This window comes from Eucyclogobius newberryi, unplaced genomic scaffold (genome assembly GCF_026437365.1).
Source record: "Eucyclogobius newberryi isolate DKJ021-1_F unplaced genomic scaffold, fEucNew1.0.hap1 SCAF_6, whole genome shotgun sequence".
Taxonomy (NCBI): Eukaryota; Metazoa; Chordata; class Actinopteri; order Gobiiformes; family Gobiidae; genus Eucyclogobius; species Eucyclogobius newberryi.
Genome location: NW_027316278.1, coordinates 11,593,827 through 11,621,730, shown reverse-complemented (window position 1 = coordinate 11,621,730; position 27,904 = coordinate 11,593,827). Strand labels below are relative to the sequence as shown.

At 40.5% G+C, this 27,904-nt stretch overlaps 1 protein-coding gene and 1 long non-coding RNA gene across 2 annotated transcripts; both read left to right on the top strand.

The window, feature by feature from the left end:
* Nucleotides 1-1,644: 1,644 nt before the first annotated feature.
* On the top strand, nucleotides 1,645-2,648 carry LOC140346418 (uncharacterized). Its single transcript, XR_011924318.1, has 3 exons — nucleotides 1,645-1,744; nucleotides 1,946-2,072; nucleotides 2,614-2,648. It is a non-coding gene; the product is annotated as an uncharacterized lncRNA (long non-coding RNA).
* Nucleotides 2,649-5,545: 2,897 nt separating this feature from the next.
* rad9b (RAD9 checkpoint clamp component B) lies at nucleotides 5,546-26,360 on the top strand. Its single transcript, XM_072433336.1, has 11 exons — nucleotides 5,546-5,634; nucleotides 5,951-6,021; nucleotides 6,091-6,228; nucleotides 6,788-6,893; nucleotides 7,456-7,555; nucleotides 7,640-7,746; nucleotides 8,644-8,750; nucleotides 14,151-14,215; nucleotides 21,303-21,425; nucleotides 23,707-23,878; nucleotides 26,243-26,360. Exons 1-11 carry the CDS (start codon nucleotides 5,601-5,603, stop codon nucleotides 26,336-26,338), a joined length of 1,119 nt encoding a protein of 372 aa, XP_072289437.1. The 5' UTR covers nucleotides 5,546-5,600; the 3' UTR covers nucleotides 26,339-26,360.
* The last annotated feature ends 1,544 nt before the right edge of the window (nucleotides 26,361-27,904 follow it).

Genomic DNA, 27,904 nt, shown 5'->3' with positions numbered 1-27,904 from the left:
TTCATCTTGCAGTCTTTTATTTTGAAATGTTTTGTGCGTTGACTGGGAGACTTTAAAAAGAAAATTGAACTTTTAACTAAACGAACTTTTACTTAAGTAGTTCATAATTTTACATTTTGTTTAGCTCAGTCATAGTCAACGGGTCCATTGACTTCCTGTTCAAAACTGCAGAACTTAAGCCCCGCCTCTTCATACTGACGTTTCACCGTAAAACGCTGCAGATTGTAATTTGCATGTTTTTATTTTTGAAAAGTGCAAATATGAAAAAAAAGAAAAAAAAGAAAAGTGCCTTTGTGACATTTTAGAACCGTAAATGTGTCAATCTTAATTTTTTTTTCAAATAATTGCAGCTAAATACAGAGATGTGGGCGGGGATGGGTGGTAGGTGAAAACAGGATTTTGCTGAGCACTCGAGCCAAAACAGAATCAACTCAAACATGCAGGAATCAAAATACAACTTTGAGGAAACTAATGACGAGGAAACGCCATTGTAGCAGGATTAAAAAAAAGCTAATTAAAGTTGATTTTGCATGTTATGTCCCCTTTAACCTTCTGAAACGGCTTGTGCACAATATTTGGCCACTGTACCCTGCTGTAGTTTTGTTTTCCTGATGCATTTTGAATGAGAATACACATTAGGTTAAAGCACATGGACCCCTGCACTGTAATGGGACGCCCTGGATTGGGGTCTGGTTTCAGGCCTGGTTTGGTTTCACACTTGTGGGTCGATCCGGCTGTGACACTGTGGACTTCATAACACAAAAACTATCTCTCCAATGGGAATGCAGCCTGTTATGAGGAAACAGGTGACTTTTGTGGAGAGCTTAACAAAAGACAAAGGGGTGCAATGGGAACATGGACCAGAGACGAGGTGAGAGCACAACACAAATCTGGTTGTTTTACCCATTCTTTTCGCATGACAATGTTTATTTAAGGCGGGTTTAATACAGCTTTTGTTGCAGGTCTGCTGAGGCGAGCAGTTGCACTTCAAATGGTGAGTCTAAAGCGGTTCAAAGAATGTTAAAATTAGAACAAACTGATCTATTATAGGTAATTGAAATGCTTTTTCAATTACCAATAGTAGATCAGTTTGTTCTAATTGGGGATGGTTGTTTTATTCTGTCCTTGTAAATAATGAATGATGCATTAGATTGAATTATATTATTAGTAGTGAAAATAGACCTTTTAAAAATGTAATGCAATTTTCCTGGTCATTAAGCCTATTTTTGACTGAAAATACAAAAAAAGATCCATTCCTGTATCCAGCAGGTCTAAGATTATAATTACTTTTCAGTCCAGTTCAAAATGTGATGATTAGACTGTACAGATATCTGCTCTTTAATGTGTGAAGTGAAGTAAAAGTAAATGTACTCTTGTCACTGTCCACCTCTGCTTGTGTAATTTGTCATGTGTTAAAAATCATTTGTCTTTGTCTCGTGGTAAAAATTTAACATTTTAAGAATAATTTCCTGTTGAATTAGAGACCTGCAACCCAAACAAACTATTAGAAATGAGCTTTGGAACCTTGTGCACAGATTTGATAGAAGAACAGAGAAAATGCACAAGGCCCAACTGATCCACAACAAATATACACTGAAATGAAAATAATTTGGGGATGAATAAAAGTGATTCTGATTTTGCAGGTTGTGAATTTGTAAAAAAGAGTGCGAGTCACATAACCGTCTCAGCGGGAAATAAACCATTCCACTTTCCTACATACATGACGACTTCATCTTTCCTACAGGTAAAAGGATTTATATTGTGTGTCTGACACCTTGACTTATTTTAAAGGCAAGTGATGGATGCTCAATGTGATATGTAAAAGGGAGTAATTCAGAGGAGCAGCTTTGTGTTGTATGGTTTAGAGTCAATGGCCATGGTGAGATAGTTTGAACATTTATAGAGAAAGAACAGTGACTCTATTGCTTTTCTTTCTTTTAACCAGCACCACTTTCTCACGGCTGGACAGCGGCGGTATCTCCACAGCATCACCAGCATCTACAGCACGGAGCAGATGAGGCGGCAGATGAAGCAGCATTACCTCGACGTCCTGCACAGCTGTCTGCAGTCAGGTCTGTGCCCGACAAATCATTTCACTTCCTCCTCTTCATGTGGCAATAGTGTCTCAGAGAGCTTCACGTAAGCCTCACTACAGGTCTTTTTCAGTCTTTTGCAGGTCCTTTTCAGTCTTTTGCAGGTCCTTTTCAGTCTTTTACAGGTCTTTTTCAGTCTTTTACACATCTTTTTCAGTCTTTTACAGGTCCTTTTCAGTCTTTTACACATCTTTTTCAGTCTTTTACAGGTCCTTTTCAGTCTTTTACACGTCCTTTACAGTCTTTTACACATCTATTTCAGTCTTTTACAGGTCCTTTTCAGTCTTTTACGCGTCTTATTCAGTCTTTTACAGATCCTTTACAGTCTTTTACAGGTCCTTTTCAGTCTTTTACAGGTCCTTTTCAGTCTTTTACACGTCTTTTTCAGTCTTTTACAGATCCTTTACAGTCTTTTACACGTCCTTTTCAGTCTTTTACACGTCCTTTACAGTCTTTTACAGGTCTTTTTCAGTCTTTTACGTTCTCACTTAGTCTCACATGTGTTTTTCCCCCCTCCCAGGTCAGATCCCAGTCACCAGGAGGAGATTTAGACAAGAATCATCAGAAAAGGAAGCAAAAGCAAAGTCACAAGGAAGAAAGAAGAGCAGCAGCACCAGCACTCATTCCAACATAAGACTTCCCAAAATAGTCAACCGATGATGACTGTAGAAGAAGAAAAAATAGTTATCGCAATTGTTTATTTGGAGATATGTAAAATTAGAAAAGTGAGTATAATTAAAACGATTTAAAACGACAGATAAAAGACGCTTCTTGATGCAATCACCCAAACAAGTGTATAAGGTGATATATCTGCCCTTTTGTGGTTAATTGTATGGTCCATTCACTTTATGTGTCATACTTGACCTTCAACCGAGACATTTACTGGCACATTTTTGCACATTCTTGATGCTTTGTTCAAATATTGTTTGAATAGTGCCACACCCTAGTATTCGTAAAAGTAATAGAAGCTGCAATAACATTAAGGTGCAGTAGCAGTTGCAGTAGCTTTAGTAGCAAATACTAATAATGATCCCATATGCCAGGAATAGAGGTAAGCTATATCATAGCTGTATTATTGTTCACCTTGTGGCTGTTGTTTGAATTGCATTTTCTTTGTTATGTCATGAGCGACAACCCAATCTGAACTAATAAAGAAAAGAACATATTTACTGTGAACAAAGTGATGAAACTGTGAATAATTCTACTGGGAGCTTTTCTGTTGCTTCTATGTTTTGAAATGAGGCCTAATATTTTCAACTCTATATTAAAATATCCTCTTTTTAGCATTGCCTATGTCTTAATTAAATTTTAACTGATTTTAAAGTTTACTGCAAATGTGTAAATTGTATGCATTTTTTCTCAATTCTATGTAAAGCATTTTGAGTTGTTTGTGTGCATGAAAAGTGCTCTACAAATAAAATGTACTTTTTTTAATGAAATAAAAGCAAAACAAAAAATATGTGTGTACTGGGAGTGCATGGGCAGGGTACAATAGGGTAAATTAGTAACTAGTAATTACCATAAATATCAATCAGAAGTTAAAGGTTACACCGTGTAACCTTTGAGTTTTTATTCCATTACATGTGTTTTTAATGGGGGAAAGCGAGCGAAAGCATTTACTGTGAGCTGGACCACCTCCACAGATCTGACCTGTAACAGTTTGTCTCCATGGAACAGGCCCTAGATAGTATTTTTAATGTGATCAATGCAAAAATGTAAAACAAAAAGCTTTACAGTCAATTAAAAACTGCAATATCCTGTATTCAAAGCTTGAGTGCTCAGTTTTCACCAGCCCCTATCCCCGCCTACTCCCTTGTATTTACTTGCGATTATATAAAAAAGAAAATCCAACTACAGGTAATTTAATTTATTTAATTGAAATGGGACAGTGCATATTGCTATTCCCACGGCAGGTCGCCTTTTTCCAACATTAAAACCACATAAATCTGCCGCTTGTTACTGTCTTTTAAGATCAATATTGCAGTTTACTATGAAGAAATGTAAAATAATGGTAGTTTAATACTAAAGACCTTAAAAAAGCACAATATACCACATTTAAACAAGGCATAGCAGCACATGTGGTTTGCTGGTGCCAAAATAATATGAAATAAAAAAGATGCCAGGCGTACGCTTCAGAGCAGAGGTTGGACTTACAAAGAAACAGAAGAAACATCTGCGTCTCTCACTTCCGTTCTCAGATCTCTGCTCTGTGCGGCGTCTTCCGCACACGTCACTTCTCCTTTTAGTACAGTGTGTCTGAAGATTACAGCTGATTGAAAAGGGAAGTCCGTCTGCAGAACATCCTCATCAGAGCAGTGGTCAACAAAGTCCTGCTCTCGAGGAAAATGTGTTCCTAGTTTTGGGTTTAGCACTGGTTCTGTGCACAAATTCCACACTTGGCGTCTTGTGTTGCTGCAAGAAAGATAGAGGGAACAGTAATAGAACAATTTGACTTGCTTGAATAAATATGAACATTAGAATAGTGGCAACATGCAAGCAGGGTATTTCCATGGTCACACTTTTATATATGCATTGAACCAGGATGAACCCAGACTAGACCCTGAACAGGAAATAAACATGAGGAGAACACGTGCTGACCTCATCATGGACTAAACCAGGACTAAACTTCATTGGGCCATTAGCACAGGATGGATTGAATCAAAACAAACTGCATTAACATGAGGACGGACCATTGTTCTGTTTTACATCCTGCTGTTGCTGCTGGACAAACAGTGATTTGATTCCCCTGAAGCTCTAATATTTCTGACCAAAATGTACAGTGGTCATTGTACAGAAACTCTGCACAATTACAACATTAATCCAAGCCCTCTGCAGTTCAGTGTTCGAGTCGGCCTTCAAACCTGAAATAAAGTTAAGTCCAGTCTGCTTGCCTGGTCCTTTCCTGTCCCAGAGATGCTGGTTTGAAGCTGGTCTGGAGCTGGTCTGGAGATGGTCTGAACCTGGTCTGAACATGGTCTGAAGCTGGTCTGAAGTTGGTCTGAAGCTGGTCTGGAGCTGGTCTGAAGCTGGTCTGGAGCTGGTCTGGAGCTGGTCTGAAGCTGGTGCATCATACGAAGCCGATTTGATTTTTTTTTTTTATTGTTATAGATTTGATTCCAGCAAATTCTTATCTTTGACTATATAGAATATATGGTTAAGGTTTGAGTAGGTTTATAATAATATTGAAAACTAAAAAACAAACGAAAAATTACTAAATAGTAATATGTGCATTTCTAACTCAATTACTCATAAACCATGATTTTATGTAAAATATTAATGTATTTTATTATGTGTTTAAAATAATAAATGTAATGAGTGTATTTTCCATTTTCCGTCAAATGTCTCCTAAATTAAACCATTATTTATAATTACATAATTATTATTTAACGTTACTATGAATAGAATATTATTTGAATTGTATTTAGTTTTTCCAACAGTTAAGCACAGGTCACACTGAATCACACTGGATAAAACAACTGTGACTTGAAACTTTTCCAATCTTCAAAAATGCACTGTGTCGTTGAGGGAAACTGCGTTAAAGGTAAGAAACTGTGTTTAAGTTAAATAAACTCAACTGAAATATCTTATTTCTTTTGTCAATGCCGTTTCCTTCTTTCATTAGTCCGTTTGACACATTGACGTATGTTTGCTAATTATTAGCATCAGAATGCTACATAAATAAATGGAAGCTAATTGTGTTCTCTTTAAGTTATAACCATGGACTGCCTATATATCCCTATTTATCAGAACTTTGAACACATATTCATATCTGAAATAGATCTGTAGTATGGATTTGTTAAATTAATTATAATTTATAGTTGTAATTTGAGTGAAAGTTGTTTATATGTGCGTTACAGCGTTTGGAAAGGCTGTGCACGCGCTGGCGCGGCTCGGAGATCAAATGTGGTTCGACCCAATGGACAAAGGGGTAAATATTCAGCAACGTAAACCGATTACTCTCCACCAGCTAATTCTATGTGGTGTTCTTTCTCATTAGCTGGCCCTGAGATCCGTGAACTCTGCCCACTCGGCCTACTCCTGCTTCCTCTTCTCGCCACTGTTTTTCCACCAGTACAACCTGACCTCAGGCCCAAAGAAGGGCAATGAGGGCATCAGGTGTAAACTGCACATCAAGGTACCACCACAAACAGTCATTTCACTACACAACCAGAAGTCCCTATTTACCCGGGACAGTCCCAGTTTTGAGCCCTGTGTCCCATGTGCCAGCAGATGTATCCAAAACCATTGATTTGTCCCAGTTTTATTCAAGACATGTCCCAGTTGTCCCAGTTTTGACCACTTTCAGACCTGCCAACAGTAAAAAAGGAATACGTTGTTGTTTCTTTAGCCAAACTAGAGAAAATCTGGCTTTAGAATCACCAAAACACAAAAGATGCACTCATTTCCACTGATAAAAGTCTCAGATTACACACTGACTCACAAGTGTGCTGTGAAAGAGGTAAGAAGGATCTGAGTGCATACAAATGTACTTAATTACCTGCATTTTTTTAAACTTTTTACTGCGTTATTATTAATTCCCACTCCAACCCGGGTGTGTCCCAGTTTTTAAACTTGAAAATCTGGTCACCCTACACTACAAAACACTAAAATGATCATGTCAAAGGCAAGACAAGTGCATTTGTGGACCACAGTGTGTACTCAAAGTCATTCAAAGTACTCTTCACTGTCTGTAGGCCGTACTGCCCCTCTTTCGCCTGCCCTCCATCGAACGCACCGTGGAGCGCTGTCAGGTGTCCATCGAAGACGACCTGGTGAACATGAAGTTCTTCTGCAAACACGGTAGGCCTGATATTATATAGATATTAGGCGAGTGTGACTAGTGACTACAAAGGCATATCTTATCTTATCTTATTTGACATGAGATATCATATATTTCTAAACACATTCAAGACAAGTGCAGTAATGTCCCCCCTCAAAACCGCATGATAAGACTAAATTATTTGTAATCATAGGGCCATACGGTCACTGGACTCTGTTGTTGCTTTTAAGGGTCAGCTCAAAACCTTTTTATTTAGTCGAGCCTTTTAATTACATTTACTTTAGGGACTGATTTGACTGTTTATTGTTGTATATGTATTGCTCACTGTAAGTTTTTTGTGTTTTTATTGTTTTATTCTGTGTTTTTGTGAAGCACTGTCCTGTCTGTCTGTCTGTGTTACTTACTTACTTACATATAATATCATACATTTAATATCTGATTGAAAAAAATATCTTTCACATGTTTTATTTCACACTATTCAACTTAAAAACTGTTATTGAGTGTGTCCCCTACATCTGCCATGTAATTATGTAAATCAGCAGTAGGTGGCGCTGTGGTCAAACTGTGCGCTTCACGTTCAAGGCATCGTCAGAACCCACAACCTGCGTTTCCAGGAGTGTGAGGCTCTTCAGGCTGCGTTCACCTCTGACCTCTGCCCCAACGTGCTCAAAGCTCCGGCCAAGTCAATACAGCTCTCCTAATATCTCTTTATTTTACACGGCACTCGTTTAAAAAGTGTAAACTGATGCATGTGTTGTGCTCACAGGCTTCTCTGGGAAATGGTGATGCATTTTCCAGCCTCTCAGGAGGAAATCACACTGTCAGTATCTTCTGCTAAAGTCAGTCTGAGAAATTATTACGAAGGAGGGAATGGTAAGTGAGCGTAACTATAACTACAGTGTATATTATAAGTACTAGTGTGGTTCAGGTTATTCAGTAAAAGTGCTGTAATTACATTAACAGTTTAGGTATCTGTACTTAAATCAAGTCAATTTGACATGGGATACTTTTTACTTTTACTTCATGACCTCTGAGAGCAAGTATTTGTACTTTCTGCTCCACTACATGTTTGAACTGGACTGAAAAGGGTTAAATTTAGTGATTTTGATAAAGATTTGTGCAGATCTTTAGCCAGCAGTAGCAATCTATTTGAAGTAGTGAATCTATTTTATAAGATAAGCCTTTATTTGTCCCGCATTGGGGAAATTGCAGTGTTGCAACACAAAGTACAGAAGTAAATAATAAAGAACAGACAACTTACAAAAAACTTTAAAAAAACACTCTTAATAGAAAAGCTCTTATAAAACTCTTATACTCTTAATAAAAAGTAGAAAATAATAATAACAATAGTAACACTCTTGTTTACAGCTGTTATATGGACAGTGAATATCGCACCAAACAGTATTTTCAAGTAAATGTTATATACTTTCTACTCGTTTGCTCAGTGCCGAACTCAAATGAACTTGGACTAAAAATAACCCCTCAAACCGTCTGAAAACGACTCTTTCTCTACTTTACAGTCCATGTGTGGACAATAAAGGATTATCTTATCTTAAAAAATGTAGTGAAGTAAAGTAAAAAGCATCCACTGTGAAACTGGCTAAAATAAAGCCCAAATACCTCTACACAGTTGTATTTAAGGGCTGTACTTTACTCTAATGTCTGTACAACCTAAACCACACAGTGACGTAGCTCTCCTCAGACGCCAGTAAACCCAGAGATACCGTCGCTAAACTATATGTGGCTGCTTGTATGTGCTGTATGCGTCAGGTCACATGAAGATGATGCACACGGAGATGTCCTTACACCCAGATGAGTTCGATTACTTCCAGGTTGGAGTGGAGTCGGACATTACTTTCTGTTTAAAGGAGCTGCGGGTGAGGGTTATTTCTGTCTTCTTCCAGTCACATGCAGCGCTGTATTTTGAACGTGGTCGATGTTTCCGTGGCGCGTGCACTTCCGTCTCTGATCTTTACGCCGCAGTGTTCAGCCATCCAGATCATTTTACACGTGAACTTTGGCATAGAGCTACCACTCATCTTTACTGGACGGACAGTATGTGCTTTAGTTTTGGCCTTTTACAACTTGAGCTATTTTTACTATGCATAATTTGCGTTAAAGGCCACTGGTGATGTGTCTGCACGATACAATCACGCAGGATCACAGCGCCGTAAATGTTTGTGCAGGTGTTAGCGCTGGATAAATGATTGATATTAATGCTAGGGCTTATTCTAGATGTCCTTGGAACGTCAAGATTATTTAGTTGATACTTGTAATTATTCAATCAATAGTTAAAACTAATTTGTTATCTGAAGCTGGTTGTGACTTGAGTATTACTAATGCGTAAAACAATGGGAATGATAGAAAATGTGTTCACTGTGGTTGAGTCGCGGTCCCAGTAATCATGAATAAACTATAAAAAAACACTTCCTGACCTCCCTACGTCACATTCATGCTGTAAATGGGGAAGGTTGCCCAAGGACAACCTTTTTGTAAAAGTTTTCAGATAGTCCAAGAAAGGGTAAAAGTAAAGGACCAACTGTTGATTTATTCACCATCACTACACGTCCAGGGGGACTTGAAAACTTTACATAGTATGATTCCTAGAGTCAACTTAGTATGAAATCTCCCCATGTGTGGACAATAAAGGATTATCTTATCTTTGAGTGTTTACACCTCAAAAAGCAAGTGTATTGAGACTGTGGAGGACAGTGAGGCTCCAGTTAGACTACATTATGTCAGAATTAGACAATGGTATGCCATGGAAAATGATATGGCTCCTGTGAGACAATGTTGAACTGAGAAATGCAAGGGAAATATAATACTGTATATATAGTATACACTCTGGTCAGAGTGATTTCCTCTCACTTAATAGTTTATGTATTTTTCACACAAGACATTTATACAGTCAAGATGGGTGATGTGTTGAGAAGTACTGGTAACTAATTACATGTACTGAAAATAAGTATTCAGAAGACTCATTTAGACTCATTTACCATAACTGTATAAATTTAGACTCATTTACCATAACTGTTTTCATTTGGTGTTCAGAATACAGCTACTTTCCTAAAATCAGGAAAGGAATATTTTTTGTCTATGGGAGTTTTTGTTTATAGGAGATCTTCTACTGAAAGTGTTTTTTCAAACTTCCTATAAGTGATATAAATGATCTGTTCTTTAAAATGCAGAACAAACCAACGTTTTAATGCTATGTTGTCTTTTTACATTATATATTAACATTTCACTGTTTGTTCTGTTTGTTTGTGATCTCAGTAATCAAGATCATGACATCTTTATCCGTCTTCTTACTAACACTGTTGTGATCCCTTTGACAGGGAAAGGCTAGAACAAAAGCAGCTGAATCTCCATTGTGAAATTGAATTAGCTGAGGACATTGTGTTTTTGTCTTATTGCATTACCCCAACAAGGACAGTACACAAGACTAAAGGCACAGTGTAACTTTAAGAAGTGAGAAGAAGAATAGAGAGTTAAAACCACACTTCAGAACATTCTCCACACAGATAAAAGATGTTAGATGTTTTATGCCATACTGTAGAATATTAGCTCCAGGAAAAGGAGTAAATTTTGTTGGCACAGTTATGGATACGTTTTAGTGCAACAAAAACATCCAAAATTAACTCTAATGAAAGCAGGAAAATAAACCCAATAATTTTGTAGATATATTATATGGTTTTAAAAAAAAATGCACTGCAATAAATGAGTAGCAGAATTATTAATATCTATAATTAGCTATAGAAGTTACTTCAACAACCCTCTACAACTATTGTACAACAAAAAAATAAAAACAAACTCAAATTAAAGCCGCAAGCGGCATCCAACGGCCCTCGCGGGCCGCCGGCCTTCCGACTCTGCGCTTTTGACTTGATAAAGATGGCGCCCTTATTGTGTCTTGAATAAAAAAAGAACTTGACAGACGGCGACACATTGGACATGGCCAATCCAGTGCAAATGAACACAAGTGTCAGTCAAATTTGCTGCGCCGCCGCACAGAGACCGTAGCACTTGGAATAAAAATATGGATACCTTTTGATGCCCCGCTTGTGTAGATGATTTTTCCCAAAGTAAAGCTTGATCGAGCTATTGCCCACGGAGGAGTTTGTTAAAGTGTGAAGCGTAAATGTGAACATTTCAAGGATTTGGCGTTTTTCCCATTTGTGACAGTATATTTGCAGCTCCACGGCACAGAGACCGTACCACTTAAAATCAAAATATGGATAACTTTTGATGCCCCGTTTGTGTAGATGATTTTCCCCAAATATGAGCTTGATCGGGCAATCGCCCTAGGAGGAGTTCGTTAAAGTGTGAAGCGTAAAAATGTGGTGATTTTAGAGATTTCGCTGTTTTCCCATTTCTGACATATATTTGCGGGTCCGCCACACAGAGACCGTACCACTTAAAATCAAAATATGGATAACTTTTGATGCCCCGTTTGTGTAGATGATTTTCCCCAAATATGAGCTTGATCGGGCAATCGCCCTAGGAGGAGTTCGTTAAAGTGTGAAGCGTAAAAATGTGGTGATTTTAGAGATTTCGCTGTTTTCCCATTTCTGACATATATTTGCGGGTCCGCCACACAGAGACCGTAGCACTTAGAATCAAAATATGGGTAAGTTTTGATGCCCCGCTTGTGTAGATGATATTCTCCAAATATGAACTTGATCGGACAATCGCCCTAGGAGGAGTTCATTAAAGTGTGAAGCGTAAAAATGTGGTGATTTGAGCGATTCTACGATTTTCCCATAAGGATAACATGGGATGTTTCTGTCAACGCTACGGTTACGCCGTACAAAATATGACTTTGGCTCTCATACTTTTATGATCAGGATGGCAAATTAGAATTTTGTTCAAAATATCATGTCATTTGGAAAAACTCTATTGTTTATAGGCCACTCTGAAGGCCAAATAGTCAGAATTCTGGGAAACGTTTGCGGCTCCGTCGCACAAAGACCGTAAAAGTTATCCTTAAAATTTGGATAACTTTAGATACACCACTTGTCTAGAGGACGTACACCGATTTTGAGGTTGGTGGGCAAAACGCACTAGGAGGACTTCGTTAAAGTGTAAAACATAAAAATGTGGTAATTTGAGAGATTTTGTGGTTTTCCCATAGGGATAACATGGGAGGTTTCTGTCATCGCTACGACTACGGCGTAAAAATTTAGGCATTTTTGTGATTGGCTTTTGTGATCGGGACGGCAAAATAGAATTTTGGGTAAAGTTTAGACAATTTTGGTAAAACTAATTTTTGACCTTCAATGTTAATTTAAAGGTCACTCTGTAGGGGGCGCTATCACTGCCATTTCAATTTTGTCAGCCTAAACTGGTCCAAACTAGAAAGTTTAACAACTGATTCAAATTTGGTCCTAATCGGACTGGTTTTGATCAAATGGGAGCAATTTTTAGACCTGCAATATTCCAAAATAAGTTGTCCAACTTTGCGGCTGCGCCGCACACAGACCGTAAAAGGTATCTCAAAAAATTGAATAACTTTAGATGCCCCACTTGTCCAGAGGACGTACGCCGATTTTGAAGTCGGTGGGCAAAACGCCCTAGGAGGAGTTCGTCAAAGTTTGACGTAAACAAAATGGCTAACTCAGCTTGTTTTCATTTTCAAAGGAAGATGGCGGCCATAGGGTAAGTTTGGGGGCGTGGCCACAATGTTTTTTTTTGTTTATCCTCACGAGAGGAATGCGTGTCCCGAATTTCGTAGCTTTACGCCAAAGTTGACCTCGGGGCGTCTCCCATAGGCGCAATGTATTTTGACTTTTGTCGGTGGCGCTGTCGCGCCATTTTTTAACGAAAAAAAAAATGGCCCAGAAAAAATAAAATTTTTCACCGATTCTGAATTTTGGGCAAAGTTTGGTGAGTTTTTGAGCATGTTCAGGGGGTCAAATTAGAGATCAAAGCGCTGAAGAAGAACAAGAAAAATAATAATAATAATAATAATAATAATATTTTTAGCAAAAACAATATAGCCGTTTTTACTATAACAACAAATGATACATCGTTTGAAAGCTCTAAGCCTTCCCGATGCCGCCATGGGGTGGAATTATCATTACGAGCGCTTACGCGCTCGTCACTCCCTATTCCGTCGGGATGCCCCGCCCACTCCCCATAGACTTCCATTGATTTGAGCAGATACAAGCATGGCCCATGCCTGCGGCATGGATTCTCGCATACGGGACGATGCCAGGAGGGTTTTTGGAGGAATGCAGCGCTTCGCGCTGCTGTTGTCAACAATTAGTGAATGGGCTACGCCCATTCACTAATTGTTGACTATTTCTGTCATAGCAGGAGTAAGTATGCATGATCCATGCCTTCGGCATGGGCTAGTTCACTGTACTTGCCAGGGGCGACGGGGTACCAAACATGCGGGCTGCGCCCGCATGTTTGGTCAGACAGTTGCAACGCTGCCTTCGGCAGCGTTGCGGGAGCAATAGGCCCTCCCCCTGCTGGGGCTCGGGCCTAAAAATATTGTTCCGGCTTTTATTTATTGCACGATAAGTTGATTTATCGTGACAGGAAGCAACAAAGAAATGAGCAACGTTCAAGCTGATACAATGTGATTGTTGTGAAATGTACAGTTAGTTTGTCATTTCCTGACATGTGCTGTGTGGGTTTTGTCTGTAGTATTCACCGTTTTTCTGCAGGAATAGATTTGACCTGGTTTTGAGTGTCCCTAATGCTCTGATGTTTGTGGGACGTCCCGCTGAGAGGCTCCTCATTAGCCCGTCTCTGCCCCGCCGCACTGAGCCACGCCAAATAATCCGCTCTACAGGATACAGACCAGGGTTTTACATTATACCCTATATTATACATTATATATATATTTATACATTATATCCTCCTAAAACAGGGTGTCTGCAGGTTCTTTAAAAGTATCATCAAATCTTAATCACAATGTTATGAATCTTATTTTGTTTTACTTTTTGGTTTAGAGTTTTTCATTAGTTTGTATTAGATTTATTTCACAGATCTATTTTTTCTAGTTATTCTTTCTTAACTTACAAGGGCAGTGTTCTTTTGCTTTGACTCAAACAATTAATCTAGTTAAATGTTCAATTTTAGTTATCACTTAGAGATGAGGTGGTCTTATTATTCAAAAAGTCTTTAAAAGATGTTACATTTTACTTTAGGCTCCCTGCATATGCCCTCTAAAATGAATAAGCCAAGATAAAGCATTTTAAACGTTCCCAGAGTGATTTTGTGTGAGATTATTCAACGTTTTTGTTTTTTTTCTCATTTGTCTGTTTCAGGGATTACTGTGGTTCGCAGAGTCGCATTGTCTGCCTGTGTCAATTTACTTTGGAGCAGCTGGAAAGTAAGTCTAAGGCTAAGATTTTTCTCTGTTTTGATGTAAGATATTATACCCAATATTATGCTTAGTCTTTTTATTTTGCTCATCATTGTTTTGAACAGGCCTAAACATAGGAATCAAATCAAAATCAATCAAGGCAAATATGTTCTGATTCAGGTAGTCTTTTCCTCAGAAATGTGGCACATAAAGAAAAACAACATCATGAATGCAATAACAACAATAATTAAAGCCGCGGTAGTGGCGATGATGGCTCTCGCCTCCTGCGCGACCGCCTTCCCGCCCGTCCATGTTTTCTGCTGCGTTTTGCGGCATACCAAACGACGCTCAGTAATTCACCGTCGATGATTGTGTAGTCTGCGATTCAAATATTAGTTTGTCCTGACAAGTTGCAAGATCGTGCTGAACGCAGACCTGAGCAGGGAGAAAGAGAGAGAGCCTCGGTGACCCCTGACTTTTCATTGATGTTCAAAAATACCCGAGGTGTGGCAGACAGAATAAAGTCAAAAGAATAAAGTCAAAAGAATAAAGTCTAAAGAATAAAGCCTAAAGAACAAAGTTTAAAGATTAAAGTCTAAAGAATAAAGTCTAAAGAATAAAGTCTTTAAAGAATAAAGCCTAAAGAATAAAATAATAATAATGCTAATGCTAACGCTAACGCTAATGCTAAGACCGCAGCGCGAGAGGAAATGATAAGATAAGATAAGATAAGATATTGGAAGTGAAGGCATTCATTGCGCCTCTGCTGGCCAATTGTGAAAATACACAATATCTGTCATGCACTTTTTTTCATGGCGTCTTGAGGAGAATATAAACCATGAGTTTCAAACAAATCAGACAATGTTGAGTTTTTCACACAATGGGTAAGATAAGATAAGATATTCCTTTATTGTCCCACATGGGGAGATTTCATTGGTGCAACGCAGGTAGATACAGAGGTAGATACAGAAGAACAGATCACTTATAGGAAGTCTGAAAAACACTTTCAGTAGAAGATCTCCTATAAATAAATAAAAACTCCCATAGACAAATAAATAAATAAATACATAAATACCATTGCATGTGATCACGACAGTAATTGCACATGAATATGTGTCACGACAGCACATAGATTGCACATGAATTTCACAGTAATTGCACATGAACTGCACCTGAATTCCAACAGCAATTGCACATTTGACAGAATTGCACATCAGTATTAGGTTAGGTCAGTATTGCGAGTGTTCAGTACTAACAGTTTTTGTTATAAAGTCTGACAGCAGCAGGAAGGAAAGACCTACGGAACCTTTCCTTCGCACATCGAGGGTGGATCAGTCTCTCACTGAAGCTGCTCTCCAGAGCGGACAGAGTGTCCTGCAGGGGGTGACACTCATGGTCCAGCATAGATGTGAATCTAGCCAGGACCCTCCTGTCCCCCACCTCCTGCAACGAGTCCAGAGCACAGCCCAGGACGGAGCTGGACTTCTTGATGACTCTGTCCAGCCTCTTCCTCTCCCTCTCTGTGATGCTGCTGCTCCAGCAGGCCACACCATACAGGAGGGCTGATGCCACCACAGAGTCGTAGAAGGTCTTCAGGAGTGGCCCTGTCACTCCAAAAGACCTGAGTCTCCTCAGGAGGTAGAGCCGACTCTGGCTCTTCCTGTACAGTGCGTCTGTGTTATGAGTCCAGTCCAGTTTGTGGTTCAGATGAACACCCAGGTACTTGTATGAGTCCACTCTCTCAATGTCCCTTCCCTGGATGCTCACTGGTGAGGGGGCAGTGGGGTGGCGTCTGCGGAAATCCACCACCATCTCCTTGGTCTTCCCCGCGTTGATGAGGAGGTGGTTCCGCTGACACCAGTCCACAAAGTCCTGCGCCAGTCCTCTGTACTCCCCGTCATCGTCGTCCCTGATGAGTCCGATGATGGCAGAGTCGTCAGAGAACTTCTGCAGGACACAGCTGTCCGTGTCATGTCTGAAGTCTGCAGTGTAAAGGGTGAAGAGAAAGGGCGCGAGGACAGTGCCCTGGGGCACCCCCACACTGCAGGTCCGAGTGTCAGACACACAGTCCCGTGCTCTCACAAACTGGGGTCGGTCTGTGAGGTAGTCCAGGATCCACTCTGCCAGGTCATACTCCACACCAGCAGTCTCCAGCTTGTCCCTCAGGAGCAGCGGCTGGATGGTGTTGAAGGCGCTGGAAAGATCGAAGAACAGAATCCTCACAGAGCTGCCAGGCTTTTCCAGGTGAGAGAGAGAGCGGTGCAGCAGGGAGATGACGGCGTCCTCCACTCCGATGCCAGACCGATATGCAAACTGCAGCGGGTCCATGGCTGAGCTCACGGTGGAGCGGAGGTGGTCCAGGACTAGCCGCTCCAGTGTCTTCATCAGCTGGGACGTGAGAGCCACTGGCCTGAAGCTGTTGAGGTCTTTGGCGCGCGGTGTCTTGGGCACAGGTACCAGACAGGAGGTCTTCCAGACCTGTGGTACCACCCTCAGCTTCAGGCTCATGTTGAAGACATGCTCCATAACTCCACACAGTTCATCTGCGCAGGACTTAAGGAGCCTGGGGCTGATGCCATCAGGTCCTGCTGCCTTCCTCACTTTAATCCTCTTCAGCTCACTCCTCACCTGTGCTGCTGTGACAGTCAGTGGTTGGCAGGGGGACCGTGTGCTGGGGGGATGGGTGAGTCCAGGCGAAGTGGGGAGCTGATGGTCCGGGGCAGATAAGCGAAGAGGAACAGATGCAGGGCATTGTCCAGCTGTGGAAGAGGGAGCATGCAGCTGTGCAGGGGGAGGGGCGGGTGACCGATCAAACCTCAAGAAGTGAGCATTTAAATCATTCACCCACTGTAGATCCCCCTCTGTCTGGGCAGGGGGGATTTTGAAGCCCGAGATGGTTTTCAGGCTCCTCCACACTCCCTGAATGTTCTTTTGCTGCAGCTGCTCCTCCATCCTCCTCTTGTAGCCGGCCTCAGCCTGCCTGATCTTCCTCCTCAGCTCCTTCTGCACAGTCCTCAGCTCCTCCTTGTTCCCTGACCTGAAGGCTCTCTTCTTCTCCTTCAGCAGAGCCTTCAGTTCACGGTTAATCCATGGCTTGTTGTTTGGAAAACACCGCACCGTCCGGGAGGGAACAATGTTCTCAAAACAGAAGTTGATGTAGTCCGTGATGCACTCTGTGATGGTGTTGATGTCCTCCCCATGTGGGTCATAAAGCTCAGTCCAGACAGTGGTGCTGAAGCAGTCCCTCAGAGCCTCCTCGCTCTCAGCAGACCACATCCTCACCTCACGGGACACCACAGGCTGCCTGCGCACGATGGGTTCATACACAGGCCTCAGATGTACAAGGTTGTGGTCCGAGCTGCCCTGGGGAGGGAGGGGGGAAGAAGAATAAGCCTCCTTGGTGTTGGCAAAAAACAAGTCCAATGTTCTATTCTCTCTGGTGGGGCAGGTAACATACTGGGTGTATGTTGGTAGAACAGAAGAGGGAGAAGCGTGGTTAAAGTCACCAGAGATGAGGAAGAGAGCCTGTGGATGCTGTGTTTGCAGCCTACAAGTGCAGGAGAGCAGTGCTTCACAAGCATTTTCAGCATTGGCAGACGGGGCCACATAGACTGCGATCAAAATCACATGTGAGAACTCCCGGGGCAGATAATATGGCCTCATACCAATAGCCAATAGTTCAATATCCTTGTTACATAGCTGCTCCCTCACTGTGTAGTGTTCGGGTTTGGGCCAGCTCGTGTTCACATACACCGCCAGACCTCCACCTCTTTTCTTCAAGCATTCTCTCGTTCTGTCCGCCCGCAGCAGATGAAAATTGGGGGCGCTATAGAGTAAATTTGTTACATAGGTATTAATTATTTCCAATCAGATCATAAAAATGCATTAGTGAAATATGAGCTCCATAGATCAATTCCATTAGGCGTGACTTGTCCTTGAAAAAACAGGAAATTAAACCTTTTTGAGGGCGTGTTACGCGGAGACCATAAAGAATATCAACATTTTAAAAAATATTTATTAAATTTAAATGTCTCTAGATGCAAAAGGTGTTGTTTTGAGCTTGATCAGACAAAAAACCTAGGACAAGTACAATTTTGAAAAAAAAAAGTCAAGAGTGGCGGTGCCACTTTGATTCAACATGGCTGACTTCCTGTTTATCATAAAGCGATGCTGCCAGCTGTGTTTTACTCCTCAATGGTCAGAGGTCAAAGGTAGCTCTATCACTGTCCCAAGTCTCATGTGCCAAGGCCAAAGATGAGAGTTTCATGTTTTTTCTTTTTTGAACTAGTCGGCACTGTTGCGACGGGCGTTCTCACAACCTCCATTTTATTTGAGTTCGCGTCTATGTCCCCATGTGTGACTTTTCATCGATGTTCAGGGGGTCAAAAATGCCCGAGTTGTGGCAAAATGACCATGAATAATAATAATAATAATAATAATAATAAATATAGCCGCAAGCGGCAATGATCGGCCCTCGCCACGCCGCCGCCACACCGCCGCCACGCCGCAAGAGGAGGGGGCGCTAACGCGCCCCAATTGTCCTTTTATTATGCCTACTGCTGAATCTGTGACGCTGTCACATCTTCTCCCCTTTGTTTTACCATCAAAAAGCTATTTTATTTTGAATTCTTGGCAAAATGTGCGGCTTTGCCGCACAGACACCGTGACTCTTTGAATGAAAATGTGGATAACTTTTGATGGTCCTGAAGATGAGTCTCACCAAATTTCAGGTTAATATATCTAACGCCCTGGGAGGAGTTTGTGAAAGTCTAAAGTGTAAACATGTTCTGGCGATTTCCCCATTGGAATAACATGAAAGGTTTCGGTCATCGTTACGGCAACGCCATAACAATTATGACATGGGTCTCATTGACTTTTTTGATGGGGATGCCAAAATTGAGTTGTGTGTCAAATTTCATATAATTTCGCAAAACTAAACATTTAACCTCCATATAAAATCTGTAGGGGGCGCTGTGGCGCCAAATGAATTTATTTCACTTCAAGTAGGTTTAGGGCAAAGAGTTTAACAACTGATTCTAATTTGACGCAATTCGGACTTTATCTGCGCAAACGGCAGAAATTTTAAATATGGGAGATTTCTGAAATTCTAGCTACAGTTTGCGGCTTCGCCGCACAGAGACCGTGAGAGGTATCAATGTAATTTGGATAACTTTTGATGTCCCACTCCTCAGTAGCATTTTCACCAAATTTCAGCTTTTTAGGGCCAACGCCCTGGGAGGAGTTCGTAAAAGTACGACGTTTGGAAAAACTCCGAAGTCATGTTTAGCCATTTTTGAAGCAATATGGCCGACATTTGGTTGGGCGGACGGCATTGCCGTAATAATATTTTTTACTTCTCTTGTCACCATCTACCTCGGCGCCAAATTTCATGATTCTACGATCAGATTTTTTTTGGGTCATTTCCCATCTCTCAATGCATTTTTGGTACATTTGGGGGCGCTGACGTGCCAATTTTTTTTGTTTTAGAAAAGGGAAATAGCCAGAATGTAGAGAGGCACGATTTTTAGAGGTGTGAACATTTTTGTGACTTTTCGTCAATGTTCACTGGGTGAAAAATAGGGGGGTTGGTCCCGAGAAGAAGAAGAAGAAGAAGAAAGAATAATATTCCGATGCGAAAACAATGTTTCCCATTTTTCAAATATCATAAACTATACATTTTCGGAAAGCGCTCGCGCTTTCCTACCTCATGGTGTGGGTCCCTGGTCACTGACGGGTACTTTCGTTAATTTTGAGTGGGCTCCGCCCACTTTGTGTTTTTGGCCCTCTATACAGTAATAATGTTCAATTTTTGCATTACATGCTTATATGCACGGAACATGCAAGAGATGGGGAACGTATTCGTGAGCTACTTAGCGCAAATGAGTGCTTTATATGGGGATGACGACCGCTTCGCGGTCGTCATCTCAATGTAAAGTGCTCGTTTAGTGCGCACTTTTGCACGGGCTTCGCCCGTTTACAACGGTAATGTTCCATTTTCCTACTACTAATTAGTATGCACGGGGCGTGCATGAGTGAAGGAGTGCGTTAGTGAGTGTTTGGAAGTGGGCGAGCGCTTCGCGCTCGATTTCGTGCGCACTACGTGCGCACTTTCGCAGCCGTGCTTCGCACGGCCTTACGAGGTTAATAGGCCTCTCGCCAGCTTGTGGCGCTCGGGCCTAATAATAAGAATAATAATAATAATGATAATGATAAGAAGAAGAAACCTGGCAAGAACAAAGACTCGTCGCATTCCATTCCATGGAATGGCTTGAGCCAATTAAATGTATAAATGGTTTGTTAACACATTTGGCAATCCTTAAAATGACATTATGGTTGTCAAAAGTGTTGAAAATCCAATACAAATTAAACTAAAACTAATATTAAATCCAGATACTGATTTTAACTTGAAAACATGTACAAAAGGCTTCTTGTTATTTTGAGCCTTATTTTGAGCTTTCTTTGATAAATAAAGGTTAGTAAAATTAATAATTGACTTTTTCTTCATGTATTCCTTTTTGTCCACCATCTGATAAAGGGAAATGATCAAGCTGCTGGCCATGTTAAACAGATCAAATCAAACATTTTGGGGTGAGGCAGGGTCAGTTTGTTCTCTAAATCCACAAATAAAAACAATTACCCTAAAATTCAAGATGTAATAGACCTATATGTGTGGACAATAAAGGATTATCTTATCTTATATGGGTTCAGCCTGGGCTTTATTACAAGTCTCTAAATCAAATTTTTAATGAAATTAGCTTCTGCTTTTAAAGAGAAATTGTCGAAACCCAACAAATGCACAAACTCAATCAGACCATCCCAGACCCCAGCTTTACTCTGACTTACATTTACCAAGAAAATCTGAGCAGGATTTAAAATGGTATATTTCTCCATTCAGAGCTTGAGACCACTTATATTCAGAGTAAATCAGACTTCGGAGGCAAAAACTACAGAAGGCTAGCATCCCAAAGAGTCCAGCCCAAAGGGCTATGTCTGAGCCTATTTTTCCTAGGCATTTTAGGAAATGTAGGCTCTATGCTTAACAGGTTAATAATTTATTGGTATTAAACATATTTATATAATTTATCTGAAACGTAATTGTGAATGATGTCCTCAGGCCAGTGTGCTTCTCCATTGAGGACATGGTTTTGGAGGCTACGGTGGTGTTGGCCACTCTGATGGACTCTGAGAGCAGGGCTGCCTCTCAGCACACGCCCACACCTCTGCAAACTACATCCAGGTACAAGCTAAACCGCAACATCCAGGTACAAGCTAAACCACAACATCCAGGTACAAGCTAAACCGCAACATCCAGGTACAAGCTAAACCGCAACATCCAGGTACAAGCTAAACCGCAACATCCAGGTACAAGCTAAACCGCAACATCCAGGTACAAGCTAAACCGCAACATCCAGGTACGAGCTAAACCGCAACATCCAGGTACGAGCTAAACCACAACATCCAGGTACAAGCTAAACCACAACATCCAGGTACAAGCTAAACCGCAACATCCAGGTACAAGCTAAACCACAACATCCAGATACAAGCTAAACCGCAACATCCAGGTACGAGCTAAACCGCAACATCCAGGTACGAGCTAAACCACAACATCCAGGTACGAGCTAAACCACAACATCCAGGTACGAGCTAAACCGCAACATCCAGGTACAAGCTAAACCGCAACATCCAGGTACAAGCTAAACCGCAACATCCAGGTACAAGCTAAACCGCAACATCCAGGTACAAGCTAAACCGCAACATCCAGTTACAAGCTAAACCGCAACATCCAGGTACAAGCTAAACCGCAACATCCAGGTACGAGCTAAACCGCAACATCCAGGTACGAGCTAAACCGCAACATCCAGGTACAAGCTAAACCGCAACATCCAGGTACAAGCTAAACCGCAACATCCAGGTACAAGCTAAACCGCAACATCCAGGTACAAGCTAAACCGCAACATCCAGGTACAAGCTAAACCGCAACATCCAGGTACAAGCTAAACCGCAACATCCAGGTACAAGCTAAACCGCAACATCCAGGTACAAGCTAAACTGCAACATCCAGGTACGAGCTAAACCACAACATTCAGGTACGAGCTAAACCGCAACATTCAGGTACGAGCTAAAAAGAGCTCAGAAAGTCTGTCTTACGCATTAGAACCCAATAGAGGTTGAAATATACTGACTGAAGGCTTCTAAATAGAGAATATTTGCAAATAAAAAGTATTAATGATTTAAAAGCGCTACTGACTTTGACGTAAAAAGACTTGTTTCAACAACATTTGTTCATGTTTACATAAGAAAAACATGTCATTCTATTTGCATGAAAAAACATGACGCTATTACTGTTTTGCAAACACTATAACAAATGTAGAGACTATTTTGAAATGGTAAATGTAAAGGTTTTGAATGTTTTAAATAAAGTTACTACAGATATACAAACATGCAATGACTAATTAGACGTTGGTTTTAAGTAGAGCTGCAATTAATCAACTAATTGTGACTAGTCATATTTTTATCATTGTTATCTGGAATACACTCTAAAACACAAATTAAAATATCTGTTAATAACAAAGACAGTGGCATTATTAAACCAAATGTTAATAAGAAACAATTTCACATTTTCATCAATAATTCACTTCATTCTCTATTATTTGTACATGCACCAGGATACATTTAAATTAATTCCACTCATACATATAAAGTTTGTTGCCACAGGCACTTTCCGTCCTAAACCCCAGGTCCTTGGCAGCAGCAGCAGCATTCTCTTCCCTGGTCAGATATAATTACACCGTCCAGCCTCCGTCCTGGCCTGTGGTCAAAATAGTTAGCCCTGATTGGCAGTTTTAGCTTCTTAAGTGGGCATCGTGTTTCAGAAGCCACCCTTCTGTCTGTGGCAGGGATAACCAGGCCACAGTGGGTCATGTAAGTGTCACTGTGAATAATCCTGTAATACGCCTCTGCGGTCACTGTGTGAGGACTGTCCACGCGGCACAAAGTCACTGACGTCACTGAGCGCTAACGTCAGCGATGAAGCTGCACTTTTCAAGAATCCTCTCCTCACAGCTAAGATGAAACGCTGTTTTAAAACATACATAATCCTCCAGATGCTTCTGTGGGTCCTGCTCCTGACTCTGACTTTGCTCGGGGCTGTCCGGCCCCTGTATGACCGGAGCAGGAGCTGTGTTCATTAAGAGTTCCTGTTCCCAGTGCATGTTGGACTCCCTCAGGGCTGCCCTTTGTCACCGGCTCTGTTCATAGTTTTTATGGACAGAATTTCTAGGTGCAGTCAGGGGTCAGAGGGTGTCCGGTTTGGGGACCACAGGATCTCATCTCTGCTGTTTGCAGATGATGTTGTCCTGATGGCTCCATCAAACCCGGACCTGCAGCATGCACTGGGCACCAGCCCATTATAGGTCAAAGCTGCTCACCCAACATTCCATGTTGTTGAGTGTCTGTGACTCACTTGCTTGACTCTCACACAATCCAGTCATAATATTCAGATCTATGTTGTGTTCTAGGTCTGCAGTGGAAGCTGTAGTCACAGTCCATCCTCAGGACACTTCAGTAGCACCAGAGCTGGTGGTCTCGAGTCAGGGCAGCCCCCACATGGCCCCGCCCCCTCTGCTGCTGCACCTGTCTCACTCTGACCTCCCGACCTTTGCCCCTGCTCCCTCTCCTGCTCCTTCAATGGTAACAACTCAAACTTAACCAATCACTGCTTAACTGCAGAAGTTAAACATTGTCTGGTTATTTCAAAGTTCATACATTTGACTGACAAAACAACTTGAGTTGATACACTATAAACCTCGAGAGCAAACACAAATGTGAGAAGAACTCAATCAAATAAAAAACATACAAAATACTGCAGCAAAATACAGGAAAGTCATGAATAGTAGAAGAGTGGAGCAGTTCAAAGAAGGCTAAAACAACAGCTGTTTGCTTCAAAGTTGAGATTCATGATGGTGTAAACAATTTGAGCCCTGAAATGATCAAAGTGAGTCTGGTGAAGCTGTATGGACTTTAAAAACACCAGATGATGTCACAATGTGGACTCAATCACTCCAGGAACATCATGACATTGAATTAATTCATTGATGACATTTCTTCATTTATCATCACACTTTAAGAGAGAATGCTCAAGCTCCTTGTGAATGTAGAATATGAAAATAAAGCTGTCCCACTTATTTTAAGTTAAAGGTGGTATGGACGATTTTTTTCAGCAAATTTTTTTATCATATTTCCTCGTGGCGTGGATAAATAATTTGTCCTGCCACGTATCAATCATAAAACGCACCTACCGCTCACCTGCAGCCGCGTCAGGCTCGTCCCCACGTTTCCGCTTGCCTAAGCGCATGGATCTATCATAATATAGTTCCCTCAGTGTACGGGGCAAAATGAAGACGGAGAAAGACAGTTCGAGCTGACGCAGAAGTGGACAGAAATCTACGGGAGACGAGAGATGCGATGTGATCCGTTGCGCTAATAAACAAACGCACGTGTGTGTTGTATCGGTCCACACGGGGCAGGGCGCATGCGCACTTCTGCCTGCGTTCTCCATACCGCCTTTAAATCAGGATCAGTTTGTACTCCAAACTCACAAAAAATCTACAATTCTAAACATAATAGGCCTTAAAGTATTTTCTTAGGTATTTAAACCTTTCTAACTGGTTCTTGCTCTCATAAATCCTTTACACATCACTAGTGGAAACAGAATCGAGTCATTATGAGGAAAACTATGGGCTAACTTCATTACACGTCCCTAAATCTAATTTGTAATGATTCTGGCTTCAGCTCTTTAAAGGAACAAATCTACAGCAGCTTTACTCTTCTTTATAATGACTGTAATCTGTAATGTGATTTTCCTTTGTGTTATCTTGTTAAATCAGAAGCAGAAGCCAAAAGTTCAGATTCTCAGCTTCACAAAGCAAAGAGTTTAGGATCAGCTTCAGTTTGAATTTGAGGTTGTTTTAATCAGATGTTTTAGGGAAAATGATATTCAAAGAGCAAACTGGTTTTTATTTATGTAGAATAGTATGTATAAAGTGGCCCTCTGGAGTCACCTCAACAAACAGAACAAGATACACATTTAAGATAAAAGACAAGGAAATAAACGTCCCATTTGGTCCAAAGTTGGTCATTTTCCGCACGTCAGTTATAATCCGTCCAGTTCTTGATCATTGGGCAGTTTGTGTCATCCATTTACTGTGTCCACGGCAGGAGATTTGAGGCCCAAATACATAGTGAAGTTGTGAGTTGTCAAGTTGTTAGTTCATTTCTGTCCAATGTTTCTGTGTAACTGTCCCAGAACACACAACCTCTCCAACATCCAGCATTTCTTTGTAGATAATGACCAAACGAGTCACATTCTTCCAACAGAATTCCTTCCAAACGTGTGATTTTTGCTCCTCCATTGTGAAGTGCATGTATATTTTCCAGCACTTCATCCGTCAAAACAAAATTCCCCTCTCTTTCCCATTTCATTTTAACATATTTAGTAGATTGGCTGTCCAGATTATTCATGCTTTTATATAATTTAGATTGTATTCATGGTGAAAGTTCTGATTTATTAACCCATAGAGATTTCAGTCAGAGGGTTATAAAAATCATTGCTTTGTTTAATTTCTTGGTTATAATAACTTTAAGTCAAGGGATTCTTTCAACATACCAAAGCTTTTCATGTGATTTTCTTTTACAATCTGCTAAAAAACCTTTTGTAATCCGGACCTTGACTCTCAGGTCGAGGAGACAGTGAGCCAAGGCACAAAGGGCTTTTCATTTACTGGAAATGTGCCCAGACTTTGACCGCGTCACCGTTTTGGAGGCGTGTCAACTCGTAGTACATTTTATTACATTTAAGACTTTGTACGCCTGACATTCTGCGTAACTCAGTTTAAAACATACCGAACCAGACCAATAAATCGTGATAAATGTGATAAACAAACCCACAAATGTATCTCATTTTCGCTCCATTCATGAATTGACTGAATGTACCCGTGTTAAAGACGCCAGGCAGTGCTTTTGGAGCGTGTTTGACTTTGTATTTCCCTGTTGTAGGTGTGTTCGCTCCTGTTCAAGGCTCAGTCTGAGGACGACTCAGCGCCGTCGCCCAAAGTCTTGGTCCATGTCAGCGACGACGAGGACGCACTGTAAACAGCATTCATTTATCTGTATTATCTGTATTTATCTGCATTTATCTGTATTTATCTGTATTTATCTGTATTTATATGTATTTATCTGTATTCATCTGTATTTATATGTATTTATCTGGAAATGTGCTTTTATTTATTGAACGAATTCATTAGATGTTTGTATTTATTTGTATATTTAAGGTTTACGTAAAGGATTTGCAGAGTTTTCAATTATTCCACTGCCTTTTATTGGATAAACCCTGATGCACGGACTTTGAAATGTTACTGTTTGTTCAGTTGTAATGCTTTGTTTAATGTAAATGTATTTATTCATATGTTCTTAGGAAAAAAAAGCATGAAATTGAATGAATTTGACTGCAAAGGTCACATTTTTTCACACGACTCAATATCAGTTTTTATTTCTGTCACAATCTTATGACAATTATTTTATTATTTCTGTTAATTTCATCTGTTTAAAGTCTTCAATAAAACTGAACGTTCACACAAAAAAAAGTTAGTTATTTTTTCATTTCTTGCGTAAACTAGATCGAATTTTACCTTATTTTTAGACTTAAAACTTTAATGAATCCGGCTGAGAATTTGATATAAACAAATCTTTCTGTACGTTCCATCAAAATCTTGTCTCGTAAACTTTGGTGTGTATTTTAAGTGGTTTAAATGTAAGTTTAATATGTCTCTAAATAAAAAACACCTTTGAAATTACAATGTCCCAAAGAAATCTATGGCTGAAGTGGATTAAACGAAACAATAAAACATCTTTAGGAGATTGAACAATGTTGTTTCTACATGAAAACCTGTACGTTGAGAGAGAAAACTGACCAATAAACAAGAACATAATCTAATCTTTAAGTTAAATAGATGTTTGTGTTGCTTTTACTTTTACTTGAGTGATGTTTTATCCCCGTCTGTACTTTTACAAACGTTACAAACTTGAGCTCTTCTTCCATCACACGCCGTTACAGACTCACCAGAAGCACATGTCTGTTGTGGTCTCGGCTCAAAGACATGACCTCACCTGTGTGAAGAGCCACGCCCGTCTGCAGACAAATAACTCAAATATTTGAACGGAACAACATGTGTCTGTCTTTCTGGTTTCTGCGCTTGCAATGTTTTCCTTTCATCCAAGACTTCGTGTCCTCGTTCTCCTCAACATCCAACACTCGCACAGACATTTGTGAACTGGCAGAGGTGGAAGAAGTGCTCAATGTTGTCAGTAAAAGCACGATATATGAGCTAAAAGTAAAAGTATTGCATATAAAAATCTACGCAAGTAAAAGTACTAAAGCATGGGTTCAAAATGTTCCTTTTGGATTAAAAATGTGACGGTTTTGAGATGATTTTTGATGAAGATTAAAGAGCGAAATGTGGTGACCTTGATGAAGAATTGTCCTGATTTTTTAGGTTTATTTCTCAATCTTTCTAGACTTTTTAATGTATATTTTTGTTTGCTCAAAGCTCAAAGACTTGAACTCAAAATGTAGTCAGAATGTTACCATGAATGAGTTTACAAAAAAAGAACCCATCAAACAAAACAAAGGGTTAGTCCCTCATTATCAGTGAAGAAGTG

Excerpts from the sequence above, each read along its gene's own strand:
- rad9b (XM_072433336.1), top strand. The coding sequence starts at position 5,601 with ATGCACTGTGTCGTTGAGGGAAACTGCGTTAAAG. Across the intron at positions 6,022-6,090 it reads TCGACCCAATGGACAAAGGG|CTGGCCCTGAGATCCGTGAA; the intron begins GTAAATATTCAG and ends CTTTCTCATTAG. Across the intron at positions 7,747-8,643 it reads TTATTACGAAGGAGGGAATG|GTCACATGAAGATGATGCAC; the intron begins GTAAGTGAGCGT and ends TGTATGCGTCAG.